Genomic DNA, 25,383 nt, shown 5'->3' with positions numbered 1-25,383 from the left:
CTGCAAGAACTTCAAGCCCGAGACCTCTTCGCGTTTTGTTCGACCGCGGATTTGGAGAATGATTCTATTCTGCGATGTATCTTTGCAATGTACGCGGTGACGCACGTTTATGGGCTCCTTTACAGCTTTTCGGATCTTGTGAAGGATGGCAAGCAGATCCTCATTGTCCGGAACCGGGACACCTTTAATTTGTGTTTGTGGTTCTGGAGCGCTGCTCAAAGTTTACAATCCTCTCTTCCTGATCAGCTAATTGCATTTTTAAATTTAACAAACATGTGAAAGCAACTCGGTTTTTTGTTCTTCGTATTTCAAGTTTTCTTCCTGAAGTTGTAACCAGTTCGCGCTCAGGTCTTCAAATTGCTTGTTGAAGAAATCGAGGCTTTCCTTAGTTCTCTGTGCTCGTTTCTAAATTCGCGCTCAAAAGAAGCCTTCATACCTCGTATTTTCTGCCGCACACACTTGAGCAAGCTCAATGGTGCCCTCATGGCAAACTTTAGCTTGCCTGTTTTGGTAGATAGATGTGATCTATCCACAAAGGCCCTGCTTCCACTGAAAACGAAATGTTTATATGCAAGAGGAAGAAAAAAATAAAAATGGAATGAAGGTGCGGCCATTGCCGGGGCTGATTTCGCAAGTAAACGATGAAGTACCGGGAAGAAAAAGAAGAAGAAGAGGCGGAAAAAGAATCAGAGGAAAAAAAAGGGAGAAGGAAAAGAAGAAGAAGGAAAAGAAGAAGAAGAAGAAGAAGAAAAAGGAGAAGAAGAAGCCGGTGAAATGGAGCAAGAAAATTCGGAAGACACCATGAAGTCAGATTAAGGGAAGAAGAAGGCAGGGAGGAGGGAGAAGAGGGAGAAGAAGGCATGAGGAGAGGCCGTTCAAGTGGAGCAAGAATATTTGGAAGACGTCATGAAGTCAGAATAAGGGAAGTAGGCCGGAGGAGCGAGAAGAAGAATGAGAAGAAGCGGAGGCCGGTTAAGCGGAGCAAGCACGAGCTCGGCACTGGGACTGTGCTACTGAGCTGGTGTGCTGTTCTGCATTCTTCTCCTGACTGTTGGATCCTGTCTTGTCTGCAAGCCTGACCGTTCTCTCTGCCTGACCGTTCTCTCTGGTGAGGCCATTTCACGTCGGGGGATTGGCCAGTATTTGTTTTAAACCGAACCTAGGATTCATGTACAATTAGGCCTATAATGTCTCTAGCTTCCCCAGGTGGGGGTTCGGCATCCTGGTTTGCCAGTCTGCCGGCCCAAAGCTTGGACATGGAATCTTTCGGACGAAATGGAATAAGTATAATACCGGTGGCATTTGTACGAATTGGGGATGGATTCCTGAAGTTGAAAAATCCAAAAATAATCCAGGAGCAGCTAAAGGCTGTCACCCCCCACTACCTAGAAATCTCTGAGGTGCGTCCGTTTGGCAGGAGAGGTATCCTATGTAAGTCCTCGAATATACAGTGTGTGTCGGACTTGCTTCGATGCACATCGTTTGCATCATTGCCTGTTAAACTTTTTATACCTGAACAGCTGGCATGTGCAAAAGGTATCATACGCGGCGTGGATTCGTCGGCTTCTCCACAAGAAATGATTGAGGAATTTAATGAGGCTGGCATTGGCATCTTATCACTATTCCGTTGCAGCAGGGATGCTGGTGGCTCTAGGGTGCCGACAGAATCAATGATAGCGACGTTTGCCGGGGCTAACTGTTCAACAGAGATTAAAGTATGGCCCATTGTGTACCGTGTAGATCCCCTGCAGCCTCGCCCTTTGCAGTGCAAAAACTGCTGGCGATTCGGACACAGCAGCAAGGCGTGCAAATCCACATCACGCTGCAGACTGTGCGGAGACAACCATTCATCTGACATGTGCACTTCTGCTGTGGTAATTTGCGCACTATGTCACGCAGATCACCCTGCTGATGATGGTACATGCCCAAAACGCGCAGATGAACAAACTGTTCTTAACGTCATTCAGCATAAAAGGTGTTCTAGAGCAGATGCCTATGCACAGCTAGACCATAAGAGGAATTCGTATGCAGCTTGTCCAAAAACAACAGCTTCAGATGTGGAAACAGGCATAACAAAGTCGGTTGTCTCAGCTGTAGAGAAATCTCTTGAGGGTTTCTTCGAGCGTATGTTAAGCACGTTTACAGAAGCTGTGTCACAGGTCATAGCTACAAAGATTGGTTCGACCGAAATTGCAGCTTTGCAAGTTGGCAACCCTGGTATAGCTGACTGCCATGCTCCTATGGTTGCTAGGGCCTCTGTTGAGGGAGATTCTACCCAGACGACGCTTGCTCCTTTTTTTGTCAATGAAAGTACAGGGACAGGGTCCTGTGGATACCCACGTGTCCACCGTTTACCCCTTGGATGTAGAGATGACATGTTCGTCCCAGAAACGTCGCGCTTCTTCCTCTCCCTCAAAATCCGCCCATTCTAACGCTAAAAGTAAAAAAGGTTCCCCTAATCCTCAGAATAACATTGATGTCTTAAAGGAGGCTGTTACAGCCTCCCGGATTCTACAATAATCATGGCGGGGTTAAAAGTACTACAGTGGAATTGCCGTTCAATTGCATCTTCGTTTCACGATTTACAGAATCTTATCTCAAATTTCAACCCAGACATAGTTTTATTAAAAGAAACTTGGCTTTTGCCAAATCGGCCATTTTCTCTAAAGTATTTTAGAACTTTTAGATCAGATCGTACTAGCGGCCGGGGTGGCGGCTTGCTAACATTAATTTCGTCAAAAACAATTCATCGGGCGCAGGTGTCACACAAAATTCTACGACAAGACTGCGAACTGCTTGCAGTTGATATCGCAATTACACAGTCTCCTCCTCTCACTATTGCAAATGTCTACTTCCCAACAGGTGTCCGTACAACAGATGATTTAAGTGATCTTTTGAGTTCAACCAACGGACTGATTATTGCTGGCGATTTTAATTCACACCATGTTATTTGGGGTTACCGTTCAGATATATGTGGGCAGCGACTTTGGAACTGGATGTCTGTAAATGATGTTCATTGCTGTAATAGTCCAGGCATAACCTTCATGCGAGCAGCTGCTAGGTCAGTAATTGATTTAACGTTAGCAGCAAACGGAGTAAGGGTCTCATCATGGGCTACGGTGGATTGTGGTACATCTAGCGACCACTTTCCAGTTACGTTTAATATAGAATCTACTCAACTTAGAGTAACTACTTGTGAACAAAAATTTGTCAACCATAAACTCTTTAAAAAGTTTGTGAACTCCTCTTTTTCCTCAATAGCATCATCTCAGCATTCTGAACGTGCTCAACAAGCACTCTCTTCTCTACTAGATGCCACTGACCGTTCAGTGTTCACTGTGAAATCGTCTGTCCCTAACAAAATGTCATGCCGATGGTGGAACGAAGAATGTGAGAAAGCATTTCGTCGTAGAAAAGCTGCCTGGAAGAGCCTTTCCCATAACCAGTGTCCCCAAAATTGGATAAATTATAAATTTTATGCGGCTTCATTTAAAAAAACTATTCGTATAGCAAAGGATGAGTATAATGCTAATATGAATATTTATCTCTCTAATCCAATTAATCGAAAGGCATTGTATAGGTTCATGGAACGCAACCAAAGTTCTTCTCCATCACATGTAACCGAGTGAGAGGTGTTATCACCCAGTGAAGCAAAAGCGAAACTTGAACAAATTGCGAACGGTCTTGCTATTCGCTTTCAAGCGCAAACGGTGGCTCCCTTACTTCGACCTACACCACGTGCTGATTTCGTTGCAGTTGAGCCACCGGAATTGCATTGTATAGCGGCTGCTCTGAAACCTGCAGCTCCTGGGTGTGGCGGTATTACAGTGGCTATGCTGAAAACTTTAGTGCAAGACCACAGCTCGGAGGTGTTGAATATTGTCAATTTTTCTCTGGAAAATGCTTGGTTACCTCAAGACTGGAAAGTTGCAAAAATTATACTAAGCCTCAAAGATCCGAAAAAAGGCTTTGATTTGGATAATATTCGGCCAATTTCTCTAACTTCAAATCTAGTGAAACTTATTGAACGCATAGTTCACCGGCGCCTCACAAACCATGTGATGACCCTGAATGCATTTAATGATGCACAAATTGGTTTTCGTCAAGGGTGCTCCATTTGGACGGCTCATACAGATTTGGAAAGTAGAATTAGGTTAGCAATGAAGAAGAAAGAAGTGTCGGCATTGGTCACTTTGGATATCGCCAAAGCATATGACAGTGTAGAACACTCTATTCTGTTGAATAAGATAAACGAAATTAGTTCACCTTCTTACATGTTTGAATGGTTAAAAGAATTCTTAAGCAATAGAAAATTTTTCTGCACGAGAGGTTCTATAACTTCTGAAACTTATTACCAAACTAGAGGCGTGCCTCAGGGATCGGTGCTGTCTCCATTGCTATTTAATATATTAATGAGAGATATTCCTGTTCATCCAAATATAAAATTGTACGTGTATGCGGATGATATTGCCTTTTTCTCTTCTGCAAGAGATGTTCATTCCTTATATCAGCTATTGCAAGCCTACTTGAATGCCCTTGAAGTTTGGCTCGGTAAAGTAAAATTAACTCTCAACGTGAAGAAATCCTCAGTACTCGTTTTCCCACCGGCACACCCTCTTTTTATCTCCCTTGCGCATTGCGGTTCACAAATCTCACAGGTTGAATCCTTAAAATACTTGGGTGTATTATACCCCTCCCAATTAGACTGGCGGCCTCATATCAAAAGTAATTGCCTGAAAGGTGAGCGAGCCCTTGGTCGCCTGATTCGAATTAGCCATAAGAAATTCGGTATGCATAGAGATACTCTTTTGTTTCTCTATAAAACTTACTTGAGACCAATTCTGGAGTTCGGCTGTGTTCTTTTCTCGGGCAGTCCTAAATACAAACTACGACCTTTGTTGCTACTGGAGAGGCGCGCTTTACGACTATGTTTGGGGTTGCCAAGAACAGTTTCAAATGCAGTCCTCTATTTAGAGGCCCGTGTACGTGACTTGAACTCTCGATTTGAGCTGCTAACTGTGCGAACCTTTTTAAGAGCACTGGAATCTCTGTCTGGAGTGGCTTCTCCCATTTTTATTACACACCAATCTCAGTTTCTAGATTATCATTGGCCGCAATATAAGCAACCACAATTTGTATTTACTCAGTCCTTGCTGTCCAAAATTGCAGTTTCGCTTAGGTCAGTAAGACGTGTTGACAATGTTCAAGCTACTTCCACACTGTGCTTTGACCAGTCGTTGCCATCTAATGCAAAACACTCGACTACCACAGTAATAAAGGGACACCTTGAAGATTATCTATTACAATATCCACGACACGTAGCTATTTTCACAAATGCCTCACAACGAAATGAAAAAGCAGCAATAGGGATTTACTCCAAAGCACTTGATTGGAGTTTTTCTGTACGGATCCCTGATTACACACCAATATTTACTGCTGAATTGCTTGCAATTGGTTTGGCCCTTCAAAACGTTCCCGGTAATGTTACTCACGTAATCATACTCTCTGACTGCCTGTCAGTCTTAGCAGCATTAGAAAGTCCGAAAATGCGTCTTTTGAAACAAACCCTGATGTTTTTCCTTCCGATACATTTACAGGAAGTACGTTTTCAGTGGGTTCCGGGACACTGCGGCATCGCTTCTAATACAATGGCGGATTATTTAGCAAATTCAGCTCTCAGTGGGCCTGTTGCCGATGTTGTACCCAATATTATCTTGCTAAATATATCCCGTTTTGAACGATTTCAAACGTTAAACTCCTTGAGCCATGAGCCACTCCTTGCGACTACGGATTTTAACCATTTAAATTTCCATTGGAATGTCCGATGTTGTACCTCGAGGCAATGTGAGGTTTCCATGACGCTTATGCGTTGTAGAATTCCTTCCCTCAATCTTTATTTATGTCGCTCTGGATTCACGCCGTCGAATCTTTGTGCGTCATGTAATGATGTGGAAACAATTGAACATTACATCCTCTCCTGCCACAGGTATGCTACTCAGAGAAGACATTATCTAGAAATACCTCTTACTCGCCTAGGATTGCCATTTACAGTTCCTGTCCTCCTCTCCTTTGGTGCAACCGTCAAAGGGTATGCCCTAAAACCGGTGTGTGAATTACTTCATAATTATAATATTGCTACTGGAAGATTTGTGTGTTAGCGCTGATCTGTCTGAATTGTATTTTTTCTTATTATTATTATTTTTAGTAATTTACAATTTTATTCTTTTTTTTTTTCATTGCTCCCTATTACATCGCCTCAAAATTTCAAGTTATTTCAGCAACACTAGCTCCTAATTATTAGGTTATCTGTATCATATAGTCAAATCGACATTGTCAAAAATATTATGTCATCTACAACGAATTCTGGCCAATCCCCCACTGTGGGTATGTGCCATTACAACGAGGGAGAAGAAGAAGAAGAAGAAGAATATTCGGAAGACGACAAGAAGAAGCGCCGAGTCGCCGATCACACCATACGGTTTGCGGCCAGTGTATCGGCGATGAGAACATTCAGTCCGACTTTGTGAGCAATCCGTTTCGTGGCGTTCGCTACGCATGTCCAGGCTCAACTGAGTTGAGCCACTATCACGTTTTTGGTGTGGCTATAGATAACCTAGGCTACACTAATAGTCGCACAATCATGAAATCGCACTTACAATATACTAGAACATTGCCCCTTTTTTCGCAATCCCTGGAAGCTACTGTCAGTTAGCGCGCTATTATTATTATTATGTCCAAGCCTTAATACACTCGCACATCGCCAATCACTGCAGACAAATATTTCTTTTGAAAAGGCATAAATAAATCACATTTCCATATGCACAATGAAATAAAACAGCGCAAGGAACGGGACGAAACACGAAGGAAAGAAAACACCTATAGCTGATTTACCGTCCGTTATTAAATGTCCTTCGATAATGCTTACAAATAATTCAAGAATACATGAATATTCATTAGAGCAAACTATGGACCTTTCTTATATTTGTCTTCTTTCTTTACTTTTTTCTTGCTACAAAACTTCAGAATAAGTTAGCAGGAGCTGTTACGTCATACGTGTCGTTTCGTTCGTACAAGAAAACAGCACTTGAACCGTAAGTAGAATAAAGAAAACTGTGGAGAATTGTGCGCAGTTTTCTTCCGTTTACCTTTTTATAGTTATTATTTTATAGAATCACTTTGCATCGCCAAGGATCGTTGTTGATAGACTGTGCTGATTTCAGAGGTTTCTCCGTTTAGAGCGAGATCTTTCTTGGCTGCGTCCGCAGCTGAAGCTTAGCAGAAATGCGAACGAACTGCGTCTGTTGGATCTTCAACTAAGCATCACTGTCAAAACTCGAGTCAAGTCAAAGCAATACAAGCATTGCTATCGCAACACTTTTGATTACCTTAAAGACATGTAGAGCTGAATTACACAAGGCACATCCTATACGCGACGACACGATGAGGATATAAAAGTTTATTAGCTCACAGAAAAAAAAAATCAAAACAAGCTTCGGTCAGATGCCGATGAGGAGAACGGTTCATGTGACAATACAGTCCGTAGTTGCCCGGTCGCGGATGTGCGAAACTCTCACCATTGGCTTTAGTTCATTAATTTATTTCTGCTAACAGCGATGTAAAAAGGGAGTAGGACAACCCGCATGCGTGGAGCTTTATCAGACATCATGTCTGAGTCCCTTGGGCACAGATGCATTGAAACATTGCGGCGAGTGCTGGTCTGGACATGTGGATCGCAGCGCATTGAAACTTTTGTCACTTGTAGTTTTTGATGCTGATGCTGGGCGCTTGTATTTGTTTTTTTATGTATGTTTGTGAGTGAACTTGGCATAGATTTGCAACAATATAAAGCTGGACTTACTCATGGCGATGGTACGAATCTAGCCTAACCTCCGCCTTCAAGACTGAACAACTTTACCACCTGCAGCGTTGCAACTGAGTTATTGGCTAGAATACGCATAAATTACCCTGTAATGGATATCATTATTTGTAGATGAGAAATCTGAGCGCACACTAAGCACGAATTATTTCATTTTGGGGTGCACTCGTTTCCTACATACCAAGCAAGAAGGCCAAACATTAGAGCTGTTTATTCGATTTCTTGTGCTGATTCAAAACGCTAATATTTGTCGTCCATTGGTAAAACCCTTATATTAAATATTGTTTATGTTCTATTTGGTTGCAAATATGGCTATAAATTTAAACGACGTGGCTTCTTTTGGTGACTTTTTGCTTGAATTCTGGCTATATTGGGAACTCCCCAACGGCAACCCAACTGGGGGATGACCAGCCAGCGCGAGCGGTGAGAGGCGCCTGTCACTATGACTTCTGGTCAGCAGCGCACACATATCAGTCTTATTTTCTTCTCATTTTCTCTTTTGCCACGCAAAAGGAAAAACGGGTAAGTCACCAGCAGGCGTTCGAGCTAAGCGGACAAAGAAAGCGTCCGCAAGCTCCGCAGCGGCTCTGTGAGCGCTGTTGATGACGACATCCGTTTCGCTGGCGGCGTCTCACGCTTTCCGTCGAGAAAAACCTTCCGCGCGCGCGTCTTCGAGATAACTGGCCATGCGTGTGGTGTTGATCGCCCGTGCGTAGATTACGCGCGTGTTGCGCTGTCCGCGCGCGTGCTGCCAAGCACGCGTCCTGTCGTCGAGCACTTGCACGCGCGCAATGAGCGGATTTATTTACTCCCGTCTTCACTTCGCCGGAGGTTCTCGGTGTTTACAGCTAGGGCCTGCAAGACCAACTCCAAGACACGTGCCTTCTAATTCCTCGTATCTTTTCTGCTATTGTCTGTGGCCTGTGCTAACACTACACGAAAATTGGGAGACGCCCATCAATCCCTATGGTGGCAATCACGGTACCCGGCCGAAAAATGAAGGAAGGCATGACGTAAACATTGCGCTGAACTCAAGATGCTACTACTATGTAGACAAAAATGTCGCATCGGCGCCTTTTTCCAATCGCAAGCTGAAATGAGTGCTCACTTCTCAGCTAGTAGTCTTATTACAAGCTGTTTTCTACTCACATGCCAACTCACTGAGCTAAGAGGTCTTCGTTTATATATGTGGGGCCACAACGCACTCTGAATGGCTGCCTTCACCGCATGCTCTCAATGAATTTCTTGACTGGCAATAAAATTAAAATTAATGGACAATGGTGATACTAATACTGCTTCACATGTAACGCCATAGCACACGTGCAGAGAAAAATAGTCATACTTCCGCACGTGTTCATGCGGGCAGTTTTGTATTTGAAGATTCATCCCTGACAGAACTCGAGGCTTTCGAAGAAGCTGTCATAAATCAACGGCAGCAGTAGTCATGCAGACTACGTCCACTGCAGGACAAGTACCTCTCGCAAACTTTAGTTCTATATACAGTATAAGTATAAGTCTATACTGTGCTAGTTGCGACCACTCTGTCCTCGCAAACTGCCCAATTTCATTCGCCCACACGGAGCTCTCTACCACCTTCTATGTTTGCCTCCTCTTGGAATCTACTGCGTTGCTCTTAGTCATCATCCGTTATATTGTCTTTGTAATGCTCTTCCCGCCAATGACGATTTCGTTGTCGGAATTTCGGCTAGAATGTCATTAACTGGCATGTTTTTCGCCGAACAACTCTGCTCGCTGCCTGTAAACAAGCGTTGCACCTTTAATTTCGCTTTCAATGGCTCTCTACATTATCCTCAATTTAGATTGAGGATAACGTTTTTCGCTCGACTCCACGTTGAAGCCCCACAGGTGAGTGCCGGTAAGATAAAGCTGTTCTATATTTCTCTCTTGAGGGATACTGGTGCACTGTGACCCATGATCTGGGAGCTGCCAAGTACCCTCTACCCCATTCTTATTCTTCTAGTTCTTTCACTCTCATGGTCCATATCTATGGTCATTACCTTTCCTAAGTCGATCTATCATTTACCACTACAGACCCGTCGCGGTGGTCCAGTGGTAAGGCCGCTCTACTTCTGTGCGCCCAAGGAGGCGGGATCGAATCGCGACCGCGGCAGCCGCTTTTCGGTGGAGGCGAAAAACAAGGCGCCCATGTGCTGTGCGATGTCAGTGCACGTTAAAGAACCCCAGGTGGTCGAAAGTTCTGGAGTCCTCCACTACGGCGTCTCTCATAGCCTGATTCGCTTTACGACGTTAAATGCCACAAACCAAACCAGCCAAACCACACCTTTATCACTACCAGCACCTAGTTACTTATCTTTAAACTGCTGCACCTTACGGGACTGTTGAACATTCATTTGGGTCTTTGCAACTGAATGTCTACATTCACCTTTGTATGTCCCTTGTAATTCGTTACCTTCGTTTCAAGTGAAGCAATGTCATCTCTGATTCGCAGTTTACTGATGTATTATCCAGTAACGTATATCCCTAACCGTCCCACATCCAGGTCTCTAAAGACCTCCTGTAAGCACGCGGTGAATAGCAATATTGCGTCTCTCTACCTTACAGCCTTCCTTACGAAGATCTTGCGACTTTATAGAGCAAGGTTGTGGTTGTGCAGTTATAGCACCTACAACTGCGGCGCAACGTAAACAAACACGTACAGAGAAACACAACGCAGGCGCACACTACCAACTGTAATACAAAAGGAACCTGAACTTCCTTCTTCCTACCCAAGCACAACTTCCTCCTCTACTCTCAAGTACATCACACTCGCACACATTTTGTTCCCCAAGCAGATATGTCTGGCCAACAGTATGAGTTAGTAACCCTCACATCCAAGGTAGCGTCCAAACAACGTATACAAGACCAAGTCCATCACTCACATTGTCCTAACGAGACAGTCCCAACTCCGCCGCATATAGATACAAAGTAAAAAAATAACACCATACATCTGCAGCTGCCACGTATCACGTTAACTCCCAATGCATCTAAATAGTTCAGATCTCTTCCATTATTTTTGAATAGGGCTCAGCTACACCCTGGCTCACAAATCCTGCATGACAATCTCTATAGAACCTTAACCTTTAGCAACCATGTGCATTTGGCCGTCCATTTATACGCGGCCGTGATCACCACATGGCAATCCAGACGATTCAAAATCTACAACGCGATTAGTAGCCCTTTGAAGAACCCTAGTTCGCCTTTATTGTTTCTGCACTGTAGCTTGCCACATATATCACCTCTGTTTAAACTCATAAGTCAGTTGAAATTTTGGGCAATTTTTTAAATGTCGACGTGTTCTCAGGAGCAAGCTTCGAGTAGATGCATTTTTAAATCTCGTGGCGCTTCAAGGTAACGCAAACCGCGCTTTATCTCTAACGCATCTTTATATATATTACAGCCCTCTGGTGTTGTATATAGATAGAGGAAAAGAAGATAAAATCAGGATATGTTACAAAGTTGGCAGGCGTAAGTGATGCTAATAGGACCGAGACATCGGCATGCAAGAATGGAAGTGAAGAACGAAACGAGTTAGCCAAGGAAAGACAAGCCACATAAAAGACCTGAATGCGTGCGCAGCAAGACGGCAGCAGACGATTTCATGCTGCTCCAAATAGAGAAGCAATCACTGAAAGAATCAAGAACCTCGTGATATAAACGCTGCGATAAACAAAAACGTAAGCACAGGAATATCACGAGGCGAAGGACAAAAAATGTTAATGGTGTAAGCTTCCAACTAGATATGTACACAGGGCAACGCAGATGGTCATTCTATTCTGGCGAAGATCGCCGCAAAATGGAAAGTCGACTGTAAGTTCTAAATGCTGAAGAAAGGCTGCTTGTTATGTAATGCGTCGATAGTCGAAGGCGACTACGATAGATGGGAGTGTGTGCATCTAGATTCTGCCGATGTATTAAAAGTAATTTCAAGCCAAAAAAAAAAAAAAACCAACAACAACTAACCCAATTCTCCGCATTACATGGCCAGTGAGTGTTTAGAAAAAAAAATTGAGAACTTCATAATTACGTAAAAACTTCAATTCAACACAATCTGAAAAAGAATTACAATGAATAAAATCTTGAGAAAGCCAATAAAGATACCAAGCTTACTCCATTCGACCTCAATAGTTGCAAATTAAAGAATGATGATCGCACATACTTCTTTTGATACAAACTGGATAGTAGTCTGTTCTCCCTTCCTTCGCTCCTCTTGTGGATCCTCGTTCGCCCACACACTCTTTTGGGTTTGCTAAATCGCAAGTCTCGTCACTTGCGCCCTATTATCTCGGCACATGCCTCTTACCACACAGCCTTAGGCAGCAAATTATGCGAAATTGCCACCTGATAAGTCGTAGGAACGTGCCCTCGGAGTAGCGTGTCTAGTTTTGAATCGATCCCAATCTCATCACTTATGCTGAAAGGAGCTGCCCCAGTTTGAGGCTCCTACCATCTCAGCCTACTATGCGGTCTCATGGCGTCATACATCCACAGATCAATCAATTGCCTACCAGCCAACTACCACAGAGCATGCACTTACTGTTTCGCTCACAATGCCGTTTTTTTTTTTTTTTTTTCTAGATAAAGGGTCCTTTAATGCTATCCCATGAATACCTTCTTCAGCAAACGGAAGAACCGGAAATGGACATGGAAAAGTCCGAACGGGGGGACTAAAAATGAAATCGACTTCATAATGTGTTTAACCCCCGCCATTATGCAAGATGTAGAGGTAATCGGGAAAGTGCGATGCAGTGACCACAGGATGGTGAGGTCCCGAATTAGCCTAAATCTGTAGAAGGAACGCAACAGATTAGTAAGAAAGAAACCCATCAACGAATTAGCGGTGAGGGGGAGGGCAGAAGAGTTCAGGATCTCGCTACAGAATAGGTATTCAGCTCTAACCGAGGATGGCGACATTACCCTAGAAGCAAGGAACAATAATTTCAGAGATATCATTACTGAGTGCGCGGTAGAATTAGGCGGTAGGATAGTTAGAGAGGATACCGGTAAGCTGTCTAAGGAGACGAAAGATTTGATTAAGAAACGCCAGAGAATGAAAGCTTCTAATCCAACAGACCGGATCGAATTGGCCGAGATATCAAAGCTAATCAATAAGCGCAAGGTGGCCGATATAAGGAGGTATAACATGGAGAAAATTGAGCATGCTGTAAAGGACGGGGGAAGCCTTAAAGCGGTAAAGAAGAAATTGGGCATAGGCAAAAACCAGGTGTATGCGATAAGGGACAAGGCGGGCAACGTCATCACAAATATGGATAAGATAGTCAAAGTAGCCGAGGAGTTCTATACTTATCTCTACAGTAGCCAAAGTAGTCAGGACCGAATGAGATTGGCGGTAGGGAAAAACATTCAGATGTTCCACCAGTGACGAAGGACGAGGTCAAGAAAGCATTAGAAACTATGAAAAGGGGGAAATCAGCTGGAGAGGATCAGATAACTACGGATTTGCTGAAGGACGGGGAGGATATTGTGTTAGAAAAACTGGCCACCTTGTATACGCAGTGCCTGGTGTCATCGATGGTACCGGAACCATGGAAGAATGCAACATTATCCTCATACATAAGAAATGGGACTCTAAGGACCTTAAAAATTACAGACCAATCAGCTTACTGTCTATTACATATAAGGTATTTACTAAGGTAATCGCTAATAGAATCAGGGCAACCTTAGACTTCAATCAAGCAAAGGATCAAGCAGGGTTTCGGAAACGGTAATCTACTATCGATCATATCCATACCATCAATCAGGTGATAGAAAAATGCTCGGAATCTAACCAGCCCTTATACATAGCATTCATTGATTACGTAAAAGCATTTGACTCAGTTGAAACCTCGGCGGTGATGCAGGCATTGCGAAATCAGGGGGTAGACGAGCCGTACTTGAAAGTGCTGGAAGATATATACAGTGGCTGCACAGCAACCATAGTTCTGCATAAAGAAAGTAACAAAATTCCCATAAAGAAAGGTGTTAGGCAAGGAGACACAATCTCCCCAGTACTATTCACAGCTTGCTTAGAGGAAGTATTCAGAGACTTGGAATGGGAGCAGTTAGGGATAAGGGTAGATGGAGAATACCTCAGTAATCTGCGATTTGCTGATGACATTGCCTTGCTAAGCAACTCGGGAGATGAACTACAAATAATGATTGATGACCTAGACAGGAAAATAGAAAGGTAGGCTTGAAAATCAATATGCAGAAGACTAAGGTAATGTTCAACAGCCTCGGGAAGGAACAGCAGTTTACATTAGGTAGCGAAGTACTGGAAGTAGTAGGCGAATATGTCTACTTAGGACAGGTAGTAACCGCAGATCCGGACCATGAAAAGGAAATAGCAAGAAGAATAAGATTGGGATGGAGCGCATTTGGCAAGCACTCGCAGGGTATGTCTAGCAGCTTACCGGTATCGCTAAAGAGGAAAGTATATAACAGTTGCATCTTACCTGTACTCACCTATGGCGCTGAAACGTGGAGGCTAACCAAAAGAGTTCTACTTAAGTTGAGGACAACCCAGAGGGCTATGGAACGAAAAATGGTAGGGGTAACATTAAGAAATGGGAAGTGTGCAGAGTGGGTCAGAGAAATAACTCATGTTACCGACATTCTAGTGAAAATTAAGAAGAAGAAATGGACATGGGCAGGACATGTAGTACGAAGAGAGGATAACCGATGGTCGCTTAGGGTAACAAACTGGATTCCAAGGGAAGGAAAGCGTAGCAGGGGGCGGCAGAAAGTTAGGTGGGCGGATGAGATTAAGAAGTTCGCTGGGGTCAAGTGGATGCAGCTAGCACCGAACCGGGTTAAGTGGAGAAATATGGGAGAGGCCTTCGCCCTGCAGTGGGTATACTCAGGCTGATGATGATGATGATGAATGTTATCGCGTTAACACGTGTTTGTTCAAATTATATTCACGTCTGTCGCCCGCTTCTGCTGGCAGTGGCATCGTTTATTGCCTGGTATTCAACCTTTCTATTATACTTTAAGGCGTTAGTGCTTAAGAAAGGCCCCGTCCTGCAGAAAATTTGGCGTTGTGAGGAAAAAAGAAAGGGCGTGGCTCTGGAAGGTGTTAGTTGCAGGCGACTTGACCAGTACTGATTGGTCGACGAGCTACGTGATGTCGCGAGACCTCGCGACATGGCAGGAGCTGCCAACTCGGACTTTTCTTTATAGATGTGAAACAAACCTTTCAGGATATGTGGGTGATGAGTAAGACATGTTACTTTATAGGCCACGCAGGCACATCCATGCGGCTTGATAAAGCGGATGTTCATACGCATCTACGCCAGGCGCTCTTCCACACAACTGAATAGTTTAAAATTACAAGTAATTAAACATGTGCGAGCTAATACAGTAATAAATTAGCGGGTTAGTGAGGGAGATATGCTTTTTTTTTTTCTTACGATCATTTGCATACAAAAATATGGCATCATACAGTACGCGCTATGCTAATCCCACACATGAGGGTTTAGGATGTTTTGAGTGCAGTGTCATATGGCCGACACGTTAGTGACCTTCAGCTAACTAAATGTAAGTAAATCTAAAATAGCACATACATCAAAACTACTAAAATCTTAATACAAGGAAATGAACTCACAAGGAGAGCATGCTGACTCTCACGGCAAGCGACCCGTCAGACCAAGGACGCCAGCCTGTGACCGAAAGCACGTCTTAAAAAAGTCTGTTCGTTATCTTTACCTTTATTTTTTATCTTTTTCTTTCTGCCTCATTTAAAGCAGGAGAACTAGTCACTTCCCTGAATTTAATCGGTTCATTCGCGTTTTGCCATGGACCGTTTGTAAGACGAGAAATAAATAAGAAGGAAAATAAGTGAAGTGTGACAAAAGACGAATAACACGGCTGCTCGGCTTGCAGTTCTGCTTGTCAGCTGAGTCGAGGTTGTGAATGGCAGAAACATTTGGAAAATGTTTCCGTCAGTGCAACGGTAAAGATGAAAACAGTGAAAAATTGAGGTCATTCTGAAAAGCCATTACTGAGCGCTCAGGTAAAAAATTATGAGGCTAGTAAAATACACACATGGAGAAACGAAAGCGTCAGTTTCCCCATTTTTAACCGTGCCTGCCACTAAAATGGCGGCGCGCTTGTTTCTTAAGTGCTATTCAGGCCTGATACGGGGGAGCCCCTCCTCCCACCGTGTTTGTGTGTGTGTGGAAGGGGGAGAAAAGAGAGGCAGGTTACAGTTGGAAGCAAAAACAGCATTTGTCCTTTTAACGCGAGTTTCGCGCCTTAAAGGTTGGGACTGTTGTTTTTGTGCTGAAATGCTTAAACCCGTGTAAGAATGGAGGAAACGCGAAAGCCACTTACTCTGGACAGCCCAAATGTCAAACCTGCCCAGCGCCGGGCCAATCTTCATGAGGGACCCGATGCATCCCGTAGAAAGCCGTGTATCATATAACAGTTCGCTAATGATAGGATACAACTCCCGCGCCACGAGTCGAGTAACCTTCTCCGAGAGTGCCTCGTACGCCTCCTTCAAACGATCCGGCTTTACAGTCGCCGTCGACGTCGTCGTTGTGGGCATCGCAGTGGTTGTAGACGTAGCATTTCTGGAGGACGCAAGGCTTGCAGAGTCCCTGTCGTACTGCGCTGAAGCTCGTGTGGTGGAGGTCAGCACAAGCAGAGAGAGAACGCAGCACGCTAGCGCCCGAGACCACATGGTCGTTTGGCTCCGTGCTGCTGCACTCACTGAATGAAAGTGTGAGGCGTTTCGTGGGGCTCCGAGAATGCCACCCGTGTCCGGCCGACTGGTGGCCGACTGTACGCTCGGTCATCATGCGTTGCTTCAATAAACGACTCGGAAATGGGAACGCCGTCACATTTCAAAGACTGAGCAAGAAAATGGGGAAGGGAGTTAATGTAAATGGTGGGAAGTGACGAACGGGGCTTCCTCTGTCAAACTTGGCAACAGCAGCTTTTCTCACGGGTCGGCCTGGTCCTACTATATATCAGCGCATATTGCCTTCCTTTAGCTGAAACAGATTCCCAGGCCTCAAGAGACACAGAAAAGGGGTCTTCTGGGTTAATCAGGTCGGCGTTCTTAGAAACCTTATTAATGCGATGACAAAGAGACCACCACCACATGCCGACATTTCATAGCCAATGGCACGTGGCGTAGCCTCAAGTATGGTCGCCGTGACTTCCAAAGGTGTCCGATGTTGACCTTGGCCCAGTCCTGAACAAGGCTGTGAGGGTTACAGAGCTGGCCTACAATCAGTCGACGGCCCATTTCTCAATACTCACACGTTTCCCCAGTGCGGTCGCCTTGCGTGGAAATCCCGGAGGTGAGAGGTTTATTCAATTCTACGTGATTTTCTCACAGGAGCCTTACAATTTGTTACGAAATGTCGCGAAGGAGCGGTATCAGTTCTTAAAACATGCTCACTACTTTCCCGTATCCTGAGGTCAGATCAGTCTTCTAGAAGCATTATAACTTCTTTCTTTCGTTTTTTTTTTTTATTTATTATTCGTATGCGACAGCGTAAAGAGTCCCTTGTCGACGCCGTGTTGGCGTTGTTCTGAATGGTTCTAACGAGAAAATCAATTTTGTTACACGCACGTGACTTCATATCGAAACTGTGAGGCAATCGTTTTTTGTGCAGCTTTCATACCGGTTCATTTCCCGTTTACTAGTAAAGTTGTATAGTTTGCAACGGAGATTCGAAGCGACGGCATATGTACCTCCGTTGTATGCAGTAAATTGTAAGTGCAGGTGCCCACAGGGAAATGAGACAGATACTGCGCCTCATTTGCCCCAAAACCAAGTTGTAAAACATATTACGAAATCTGCGGAATTAATAAGCGGTGTTAAAAACGATATCGCCTCTGCTCTTAGGCGAAGCTTGAGCGTCCCCCAAGTTTTTTTTTTTTGTTTTTTTTTTTTTGAAAATGCAGCCTACAAAATGTTACTATTTATGTTCGGTTTCTTTGTATCTCAAAGCAATTTCCTCTTGAGCCCGGCCTCTTGTTACAAGCTTATCAATGCTTTCTTTCGCTAAGCCTTATTAAAGTTTCATTAAGAATGCGGCACTCGGCACACATAGCTATAACTGCTATTGTTTGGATGCTCGTGGCGTGCAGTAAATGTAGTGTACATCTACAAAGTGCTGCAAAAAGATGTAGTCAGTTTGCTTAAGTTACAGGCAATGAGACTGACAGCCTTCACTATAGGGTCTAGTGGAGGGAAGAACCCATAAAAGATTGACGAACGCTGACGCGGCACGAGGGCCAAAAAAGGCAACACATCCGTGCCTCGTAGGAGCCGCCAGAGCAAAAGCCATCGCCTCTTCCAAAAAGCTCTCAAACGTTACGATTCTTTATTCACAGAATCACCGTAAGGAAGAATATTGCAGCTGTTAGAAGCGCAATTCAGTTTGCGGATTTGACACGACTCAAAAACATCCTAAAAGCATGTAGGTGTTTCCGCCGTAGCCGTTGTGTGCGCTATGTATCTTACCAGCAGTGGCAAAGTTAAACATTGTTGGTTACCCGTTCATATATACACTCATCAGTATAAATGATTCCGAAAATGACCGCCTTGAGAAAAAAAAAACATGAGTGGCGCTTAGTAATTTTTCGAGCAACATGCTTTGAGAGTGTGTCGTGCTGTAGGGAGGAGCGAAGAGCCGTGGATTTGAAGAAACAACGAAGGACGCGCGAATAAATGTGACAAATTTCGGCAAAGTGCTTTTTGAGGTCTCGGCGCTGGATTTTTTTTTTATTTCATTTCATTTCCTTTATTACAACATCAACAATACAGACGCTGAAGACCGTGAACAAAAAGTGTCTAACTGGGCTTGACGGGGTTAACGGCCCCTAAACATGGCATTGGCAACATACTAGGATACAAACACAATACATCAGACATGGAAGGATCTGGTACTTAAGTAAAGACAATTGAAAGATAAAAAAAAGTGTTTAATGAAGTATACAGTGTATGGTGCAATGTAGAAAAAGGAAAAAAAGTGTAAATATTGTGGCTACGATATGTATATAAAAAAAAAACAGTATTGTGGTTATGAAGCAATTTGGTTGTTTAGAAGTGATGGGAGCCTATTTCGTAGCATCTGGCAACCATAGCTTGTGCGTGCTCGAGGTGTTTTCCACAGTTGAGTACTGCGGGTATTCCGTGCCTGTCGTTTAGGAGTGAGGTTTGCCATGCCACCTAAAATGTGTTTATTCTGCGTAAGTCCGTTATTGTAACGCGTAAAGAGCATTGTTTTTATAAATTTCAGGTCAGGAAGTGTAATAACGTTCAGTTCCTTGAAGAAAGGCCCTGTGTAGCTATCGTATATGCAGCGTTTGTAACTATACGAATTGCCCTTTTTTTGTATGATGTGAAGTTTGCTAATATTTGGCAAAGTAGTTGTGCCCCACACTAGGTGACAGTAGTTAATATGTGATAAGTAAGGCATTGAAAATTAAGCGTTTAATGCAAACAGAGGCAAAATATCGCAGTTTGCTCAGGATCCTCGTAATACGCGAAATTTTAGTTACAACTGCGTCGATGTGAGCATTCCATTCGAACGCAACAGCAATACATTTAACTTGCGACACTACTTAAATATCTGCAGTGCCTATGTTATGCTTTTTCGGCCTGAAAAAAAAAAAAAAAAAAAACTTTTTTTTTACTCTTGTTTATGGCGAGCAAGTTTACGATACTCCAAGAATGCAGTCTATTTAGCAGCAGGTTTGAGCTTGAAATAGGAAGCTCGCACCAGATCCTATCAAACGTATCGTGGTATCAACAGCGTATATGACAAATTTCGCTGTAATTCGGTGTAATTTGCGATAATTTCGCTTCAATATCATGCTGCTTCGCGTCATGGTATTCGTGGAGGAAGCAATTTAACGCACCAAGAGCTGTTTTCTCGGCATTTGAATGCTGTCGCTTACGGAGCAACTTTCGAATGCGGTGCGCTAGAGTGCAGTAGTGTTTCTAAATTGAGCAAATTTAGCTCATGCTCCATAAGGGGTAAGTTAGCACTGTGCATTAGCTGACTTTGTAATTAGGTCGTATGGCCTGTTTGAGGATCACTGGGGCAAATTCTCGTCACTACTTCTGCTAATGCTGAACCCACTGTCCCCACGACATTTCTTCTTTCTTTTCTTTTTCTTTTTTTTTTGCTGGATCTCGCACAAAATGCGCAGCTCAATACGTCCAATATGCAAGCCGGCCGGACTCTGTAGACCGCCACACAATTACACTTGTCAGCCGGAAAATTGTTGTAAAAGCAAAACAAACAAAGAAACGTTGAATTCCAGGCATATTATAGTCGGTCGCGAAGCACTGCGTTAGTTCTGCTTCCCCTGCAAACGAAGACCATATAAAGATCATGAACCTTACGACACATGAGTTAACCTATATAGGTGCCTGAGGTACCACGAACTTGCATCAGCAATAATGGAATGATGTAACTATTGCCTGCAGTTCAAGTTTGTGCGATATGATTCCGCAGAGCAGCATCAGAGCATTTTGTTGCAGTGCTGCTCACAAAAACCGCGAAATAATGCGCCCCAACTCATCCGTATATGTGTTGTTGTTGTTGTTTTCTGAGAAGCTGCTCTTTTGCTGTGAATTTTACGTTCCATGTCGTGAATGCGAATCATCTATTATTCAACGGGCACACCTTGTTTTTGTAGAACGTGGAGGCAATACGATAAAAATTATGAACACAGGTATGCGGACATACGTGTTGGCTTACTGATCTATGGTTTTAGTAGATAAGCTATAGATGCCTCATGTTGTGAAAACCTGTCCGGTGTCAGGCGGTCTCTGAAGCCTTCGAGAACTCAGGCGGCCACGGCTGGCAGATTGAAATGTGGAGAGAGTGGTATGTCTTCCCCTAAGCTTATATAGGAGAGGAGAAGGAGGAAGTAGCTGGAAGGTGGTTGCTAAGGGAAGTGTCCCGAAGGCTGCTACCGTAGGCGGCGGAGGGTGAGGAGGAGAATGAACTGAGAAGTCCAGCGGTGGTAGAGTGCTGGACACGTGCGCCGGATGCCTCGCTTCGGTTGAAGCAATTGCGTGCGAGCTTCCCATCATGGCTTGTAGGATGTGTGCAAGGCTTGTTAGTGAGTATCACAGAAATGGTGTCTTCAAAGAGCGATGTACAAAACGTCGAAGACGTGCGTCTATCCCAACTGGCCGAACAGCAACGCCTTCGGTGAGCACGTCAGCGGCAGACAGGAGAAGCACTTTCGAGAGGGTAACAAGTAGAAGAATGCGAGTGCGATGAGTTGCAGAGAAGTGTGCAGTCAAAGTGCGTGTAAAAAAATGCATATGATATGTCGTTTCATGCAAATTGAAAATCTAATGCTGGCATTTCCATCACATGGGCCTGTTGATGACCTGTTTTTTTTTTTTAACTTTTCTGCACATATCCTTATCAGATCTCCCATTTCCAGCTTAAAACAGAGTACTAGCAGATATGAACAGCAGCAAAAAATAGCACTAAGCAACACTTTATGGTACTTACAGCAATTCACTAGAAGCCGTCGTTCCTTTTAAAATGCAGCCTTTCGGAGAGCCGGCTATTATTTCAGTTTTTTTTTTTTTTTAGCTGGCGTGAGCTGTGACAGGTCACATATGTATATGACAGAGCTTATGTACACACGCACCGGCGAGCACGTCTGTGATCGCTAATGATTCACAACTTTTTCGTTCATTTTTATCGCTTATGTGCTCGAGCAAACAGTGTCCTGAAAACATGGTTCGCATTTGCGCTATCGCACGTGCTTGATTATCAACCTATCAATCAATCAACCAATCAATCAATCAATCAATCAAGGCGATCTTTATTTGTACGCAAGGCATTACATAAAGAATATTTGGACCGATAGCCGCGGGGCTAGTAGATGGTCCAGTACAGAATAAACTCGATCAGGCAGCCGTAATGAGCACACAAAAAAAGAGGAACCAAACAAACAATAAGAATCAATACGCACGGAGGAATGTACATTTCTTCAAGCGGTTAATAGACGAGTAATACAAAACGCAAGCACAAAAAAAAAGGGGGGGGGGGGGGGAGGGGGAGGGGATTATGACTCTTCTTAGCGGTTAATAAAGAACATTTTGCAACTGATCTTAAAGTTATTTGCAAATTTCACATTAATAGGCAACGTGTTTCAATGTTTTGCTCTAGAAAATTGTACTACACGTTTTCCGTACACATTGCGGAAGCAGGCAGGCAGGTTGAAATTACCATTTAATGTATGTCTTGTATTGCGAGATGGTAACAAAAAAATATCAAACTAGCATTAATGATGTTATTTACTATTACACAGATTGTGTAATTATTCATGGATTCCAATGAAAGCACTCGATTTTCTAGAAATAAATTATTTTTGCTGCAGTTGGAAGATGCGTGATATATTACACACAATACTCTCTTCTGCAGTCTCTGCAAGGGAAGTAAATAAGTTTTGTACGTTTGTCCCAAAGATTCGCAGCAGTAGCTGAAGTGACAGTGAAATAACGAAAAATACAGGCAACGTAGTATGGTGTACGGGATATACCTTTTTGCCTTGGCAAGTGCGTAGCAACTGAAAGCTAGCTTTATAGATAGCTTATCTATCTGCTCTCGCCAGTGCAAGTGTTGGTCAAAGATGATACTAAGGTATTTGAAAGAAGAAACCTACTGAGCACTGTTGTTGTTTAGAGAAATGTGAATCGGGGTACTAGAGTCAATGTTTCTTCTCTTGGAGTGGAGTACTACATATTTAGTTTTATCAACATTTATTGTTAGTTTATTAGTAGAACAGTTCTGACGTTATCGTGTTTTCTAGTCCCAAGAGTGACTCAGATGTGAACAAAAGAGCAGTTTCATCTGCATACATCAAGACCTTTCAAAATTGAGTGGCCTGCGGTAGGTCGTGCACGAAAATAGAAAACAAAACAGGATCCAATACAGATCCTTGTGGGACCCCGCAAGTCATGGGTAGTAGTGTGGAGTGTCTGTCACTCAGCACTACTTTTTGTTTTCTGGCGGAATTGTAGCTATCAAAGAACTGGAGAGAGGCATTATTAATACCACATGCTTTTAATTTTTTCAATAACTCTGAGTGACAGACGCACTCAAATGCCTTTTTTTTATGTCGAGGAATATTACTATTGCAATTTGCTTTTATGAAGAGCAGTGTTAATATGGTGAGAAAGTGATGTGACAGCAGTGGTAGTTGATTTGGCTGAGATAAAGCCATGCTGCTCAGCCCAGATTACATTATTATCAAGCAGAAATTTGTTAAATTGTAAGGATATTAATTTTTCAAAAATAGTATTGATTACACTAAGCACAGATATGGGTCTGTAACTATTGTGGTCATTGGGATCTTATGTCTTGTAGTCTGGCACAACTTTCGCAATCTTCAAGTTCATTGGATACTGGGTTTGGTTTAGTTTGGTTTGTGGGGTTTAGCGTCCCAAAGCGACTCAGGCTATGAGAGACGGCGTAGTGGAGGACTCCGGAAATTTCTACCACCTGGGGTTCTTTAACGTGCACTGACATCGCACAGCACACGGGCTCCTTGCTTTTTGCCTCCATCGAAAAGCGGCCGCCGAGGCCGGGAGTCGATCCCGCATCCTTGGAAACAGTATTCGAGTGCCTTAACCACTGCGTCACCCCGGCGGATGTATTGAGTACTGGGAGCTAACCATCGCATGGTTAATTATGCTACATAAGGGGGTGCAAAGAATGTCGATATTGTCTTTTACCTCCTTCGATGGTATTCCGTCATAACTACAAGCTTTGTTTTCTCGCAGAGTTTTAATTACTGACCTCACTTCTTCAGTTACCTCCCGGAAAGCGAAGGTATTATTTCTTGCTATAGGTCTTCCTAAGCAAGGCGTTGTGTAAGGCAAGGTATTAACCAGTTTTCTTCCGCGATCGACGAAATGATTATTGAAGGTATCAGCCACCTCCTCGAGATTACGTCGGGAAGGATATGTTCTTATTTTTTTAATCTAAAAACATCGCTCCCAATCCCCCATATCTTTTTGGAATTTCCTTCCTGTCTCGTAATTAGGTTAGTGTAGTATTGTTCCTTTGAGTTCCTCATCATGGCGACCAATTTATTTTTGTAGAATCGAAACTGTTCCCGGCAATAACTATTATTCTGATCGTTTTTCCACTTGTGATAGTATGAATCTTTCTTTTTCAGGACTTCAAGTATAGCTTTTGTCATCCAAGGGCATATACCATGGTCGTAGTTACACCTCAGTTCAGTTCAGGCGTTCAGTCGTGTCCGACTCTTCGTGACCCTATGGACCATGTCACGCCACGCTTTCCGGTCTCTAACTATCTTCTTAACATCACATAGCTTCATCTGCAATGCCTCGAGAATGCCATCTAACCATCGCGTTCGCTGCCTACCCCTTCTCCGGCGACCCTCAACCTTTCCCAACATCAAATCTTTCTCCTACGACTCCTCTCTTCTCATCAGATGACCAAAGTAGCTGAGCTTTAACTTTAGAATTTGACCCTCCAATGAGCAGTCAGGGTTTATGGTCGACAATATCGACTGATTTGATCTTCTGGCAGTCCATGGAACTCTTAAGAGTCTTCGCCAGCACCACAATTCAAACGCGTCAATTCTTCGGCGGTCAGCCTTTTTCACAGTCCAACTCTCGCATCCATACATCACAACTGGAAAGACCATAGCACGAGTTATACGGATCTTGGTTGGTAGACTAATGTCTCTGCTCTTTACTAGACGGTCAAGGCTAACCATTGCTCTCTTTCCCAGTTACACCTAGTGTATGTGTAAGTGGATCGATCAATGACGTCTGTGGTTTTTCTTACCAGATTCTGATATTCAATATCTATGTCGTCATCATGCAGTCCTTCAAAAGCGGTGCACTGAAGCAGCGATCGCACTTAAGCGTAATCGATTCGAGTCGTACGTTTTTTGAGACTGCCTGGAAGGACAGCGCGAGGGGTCACAGGGATAAAGAACAAAGACGGGATTGTGGTCTGAGATGGCAATATCGCAGACACCAACAAACACATTTATGTCCTTGTTGCAAAGGACATGGTCAATCAGTGAGGAGGATTGGTTAGTGACTCGAGTTGGCTCATGTATAACATCATGTATAACTCGAGTTGGCTCATACAGTCAAGTTAAAGGACTGTATCAGCAAGAGATAGTCACGGCAATCATGTTTCAACAAATCAATGTTGAAATCATCGCAGACAATCAAAGACGATTTACCCGTCACAAGTGATAATAGCGTAGTTTCCATTACGGAATAGAATGTGTTTAGACAAGCGCTAGGTGGGCGGTAAACAACACCAATAATGATGCCACACTTCAAACTATACCTGCTTCATAACTAGCATTGCATTTACAGCAGTATTCGATGCCTTTTCGAAGAAAAAGTGCGAGGCCACCACCACGTGATAACTATGCCGCGGTCGCAAAAAAAAAAAAAAAAAAAAATGTACCCAGGAATTTGAACAGTTTCAGCT

The 25,383-nt window shown here is 43.5% G+C and overlaps 1 protein-coding gene across 1 annotated transcript in view; it reads right to left on the bottom strand.

Moving 5' to 3' along the window:
• LOC146202462 (nose resistant to fluoxetine protein 6-like) overlaps positions 1-16,580 on the bottom strand; it is a 44,693-nt gene extending 28,113 nt beyond the window's left edge. Inside the window, exon 1 of the mRNA XM_084601407.1 lies at positions 16,229-16,580. Coding sequence (XP_084457533.1) covers positions 16,229-16,580 — 352 coding nt within the window. The remainder of the gene's footprint in view (positions 1-16,228) is intronic.
• Positions 16,581-25,383: the final 8,803 nt, after the last annotated feature.

The sequence above is a fragment of the Amblyomma maculatum genome, chromosome 1, assembly GCF_055883805.1.
Source record: "Amblyomma maculatum isolate TAMU_Amacu chromosome 1, ASM5588380v1, whole genome shotgun sequence".
NCBI lineage: Eukaryota > Metazoa > Arthropoda > Arachnida > Ixodida > Ixodidae > Amblyomma > Amblyomma maculatum.
Note: the sequence above shows the minus strand (reverse complement) of the source record. Positions and strands in the feature narration are given on the sequence as shown.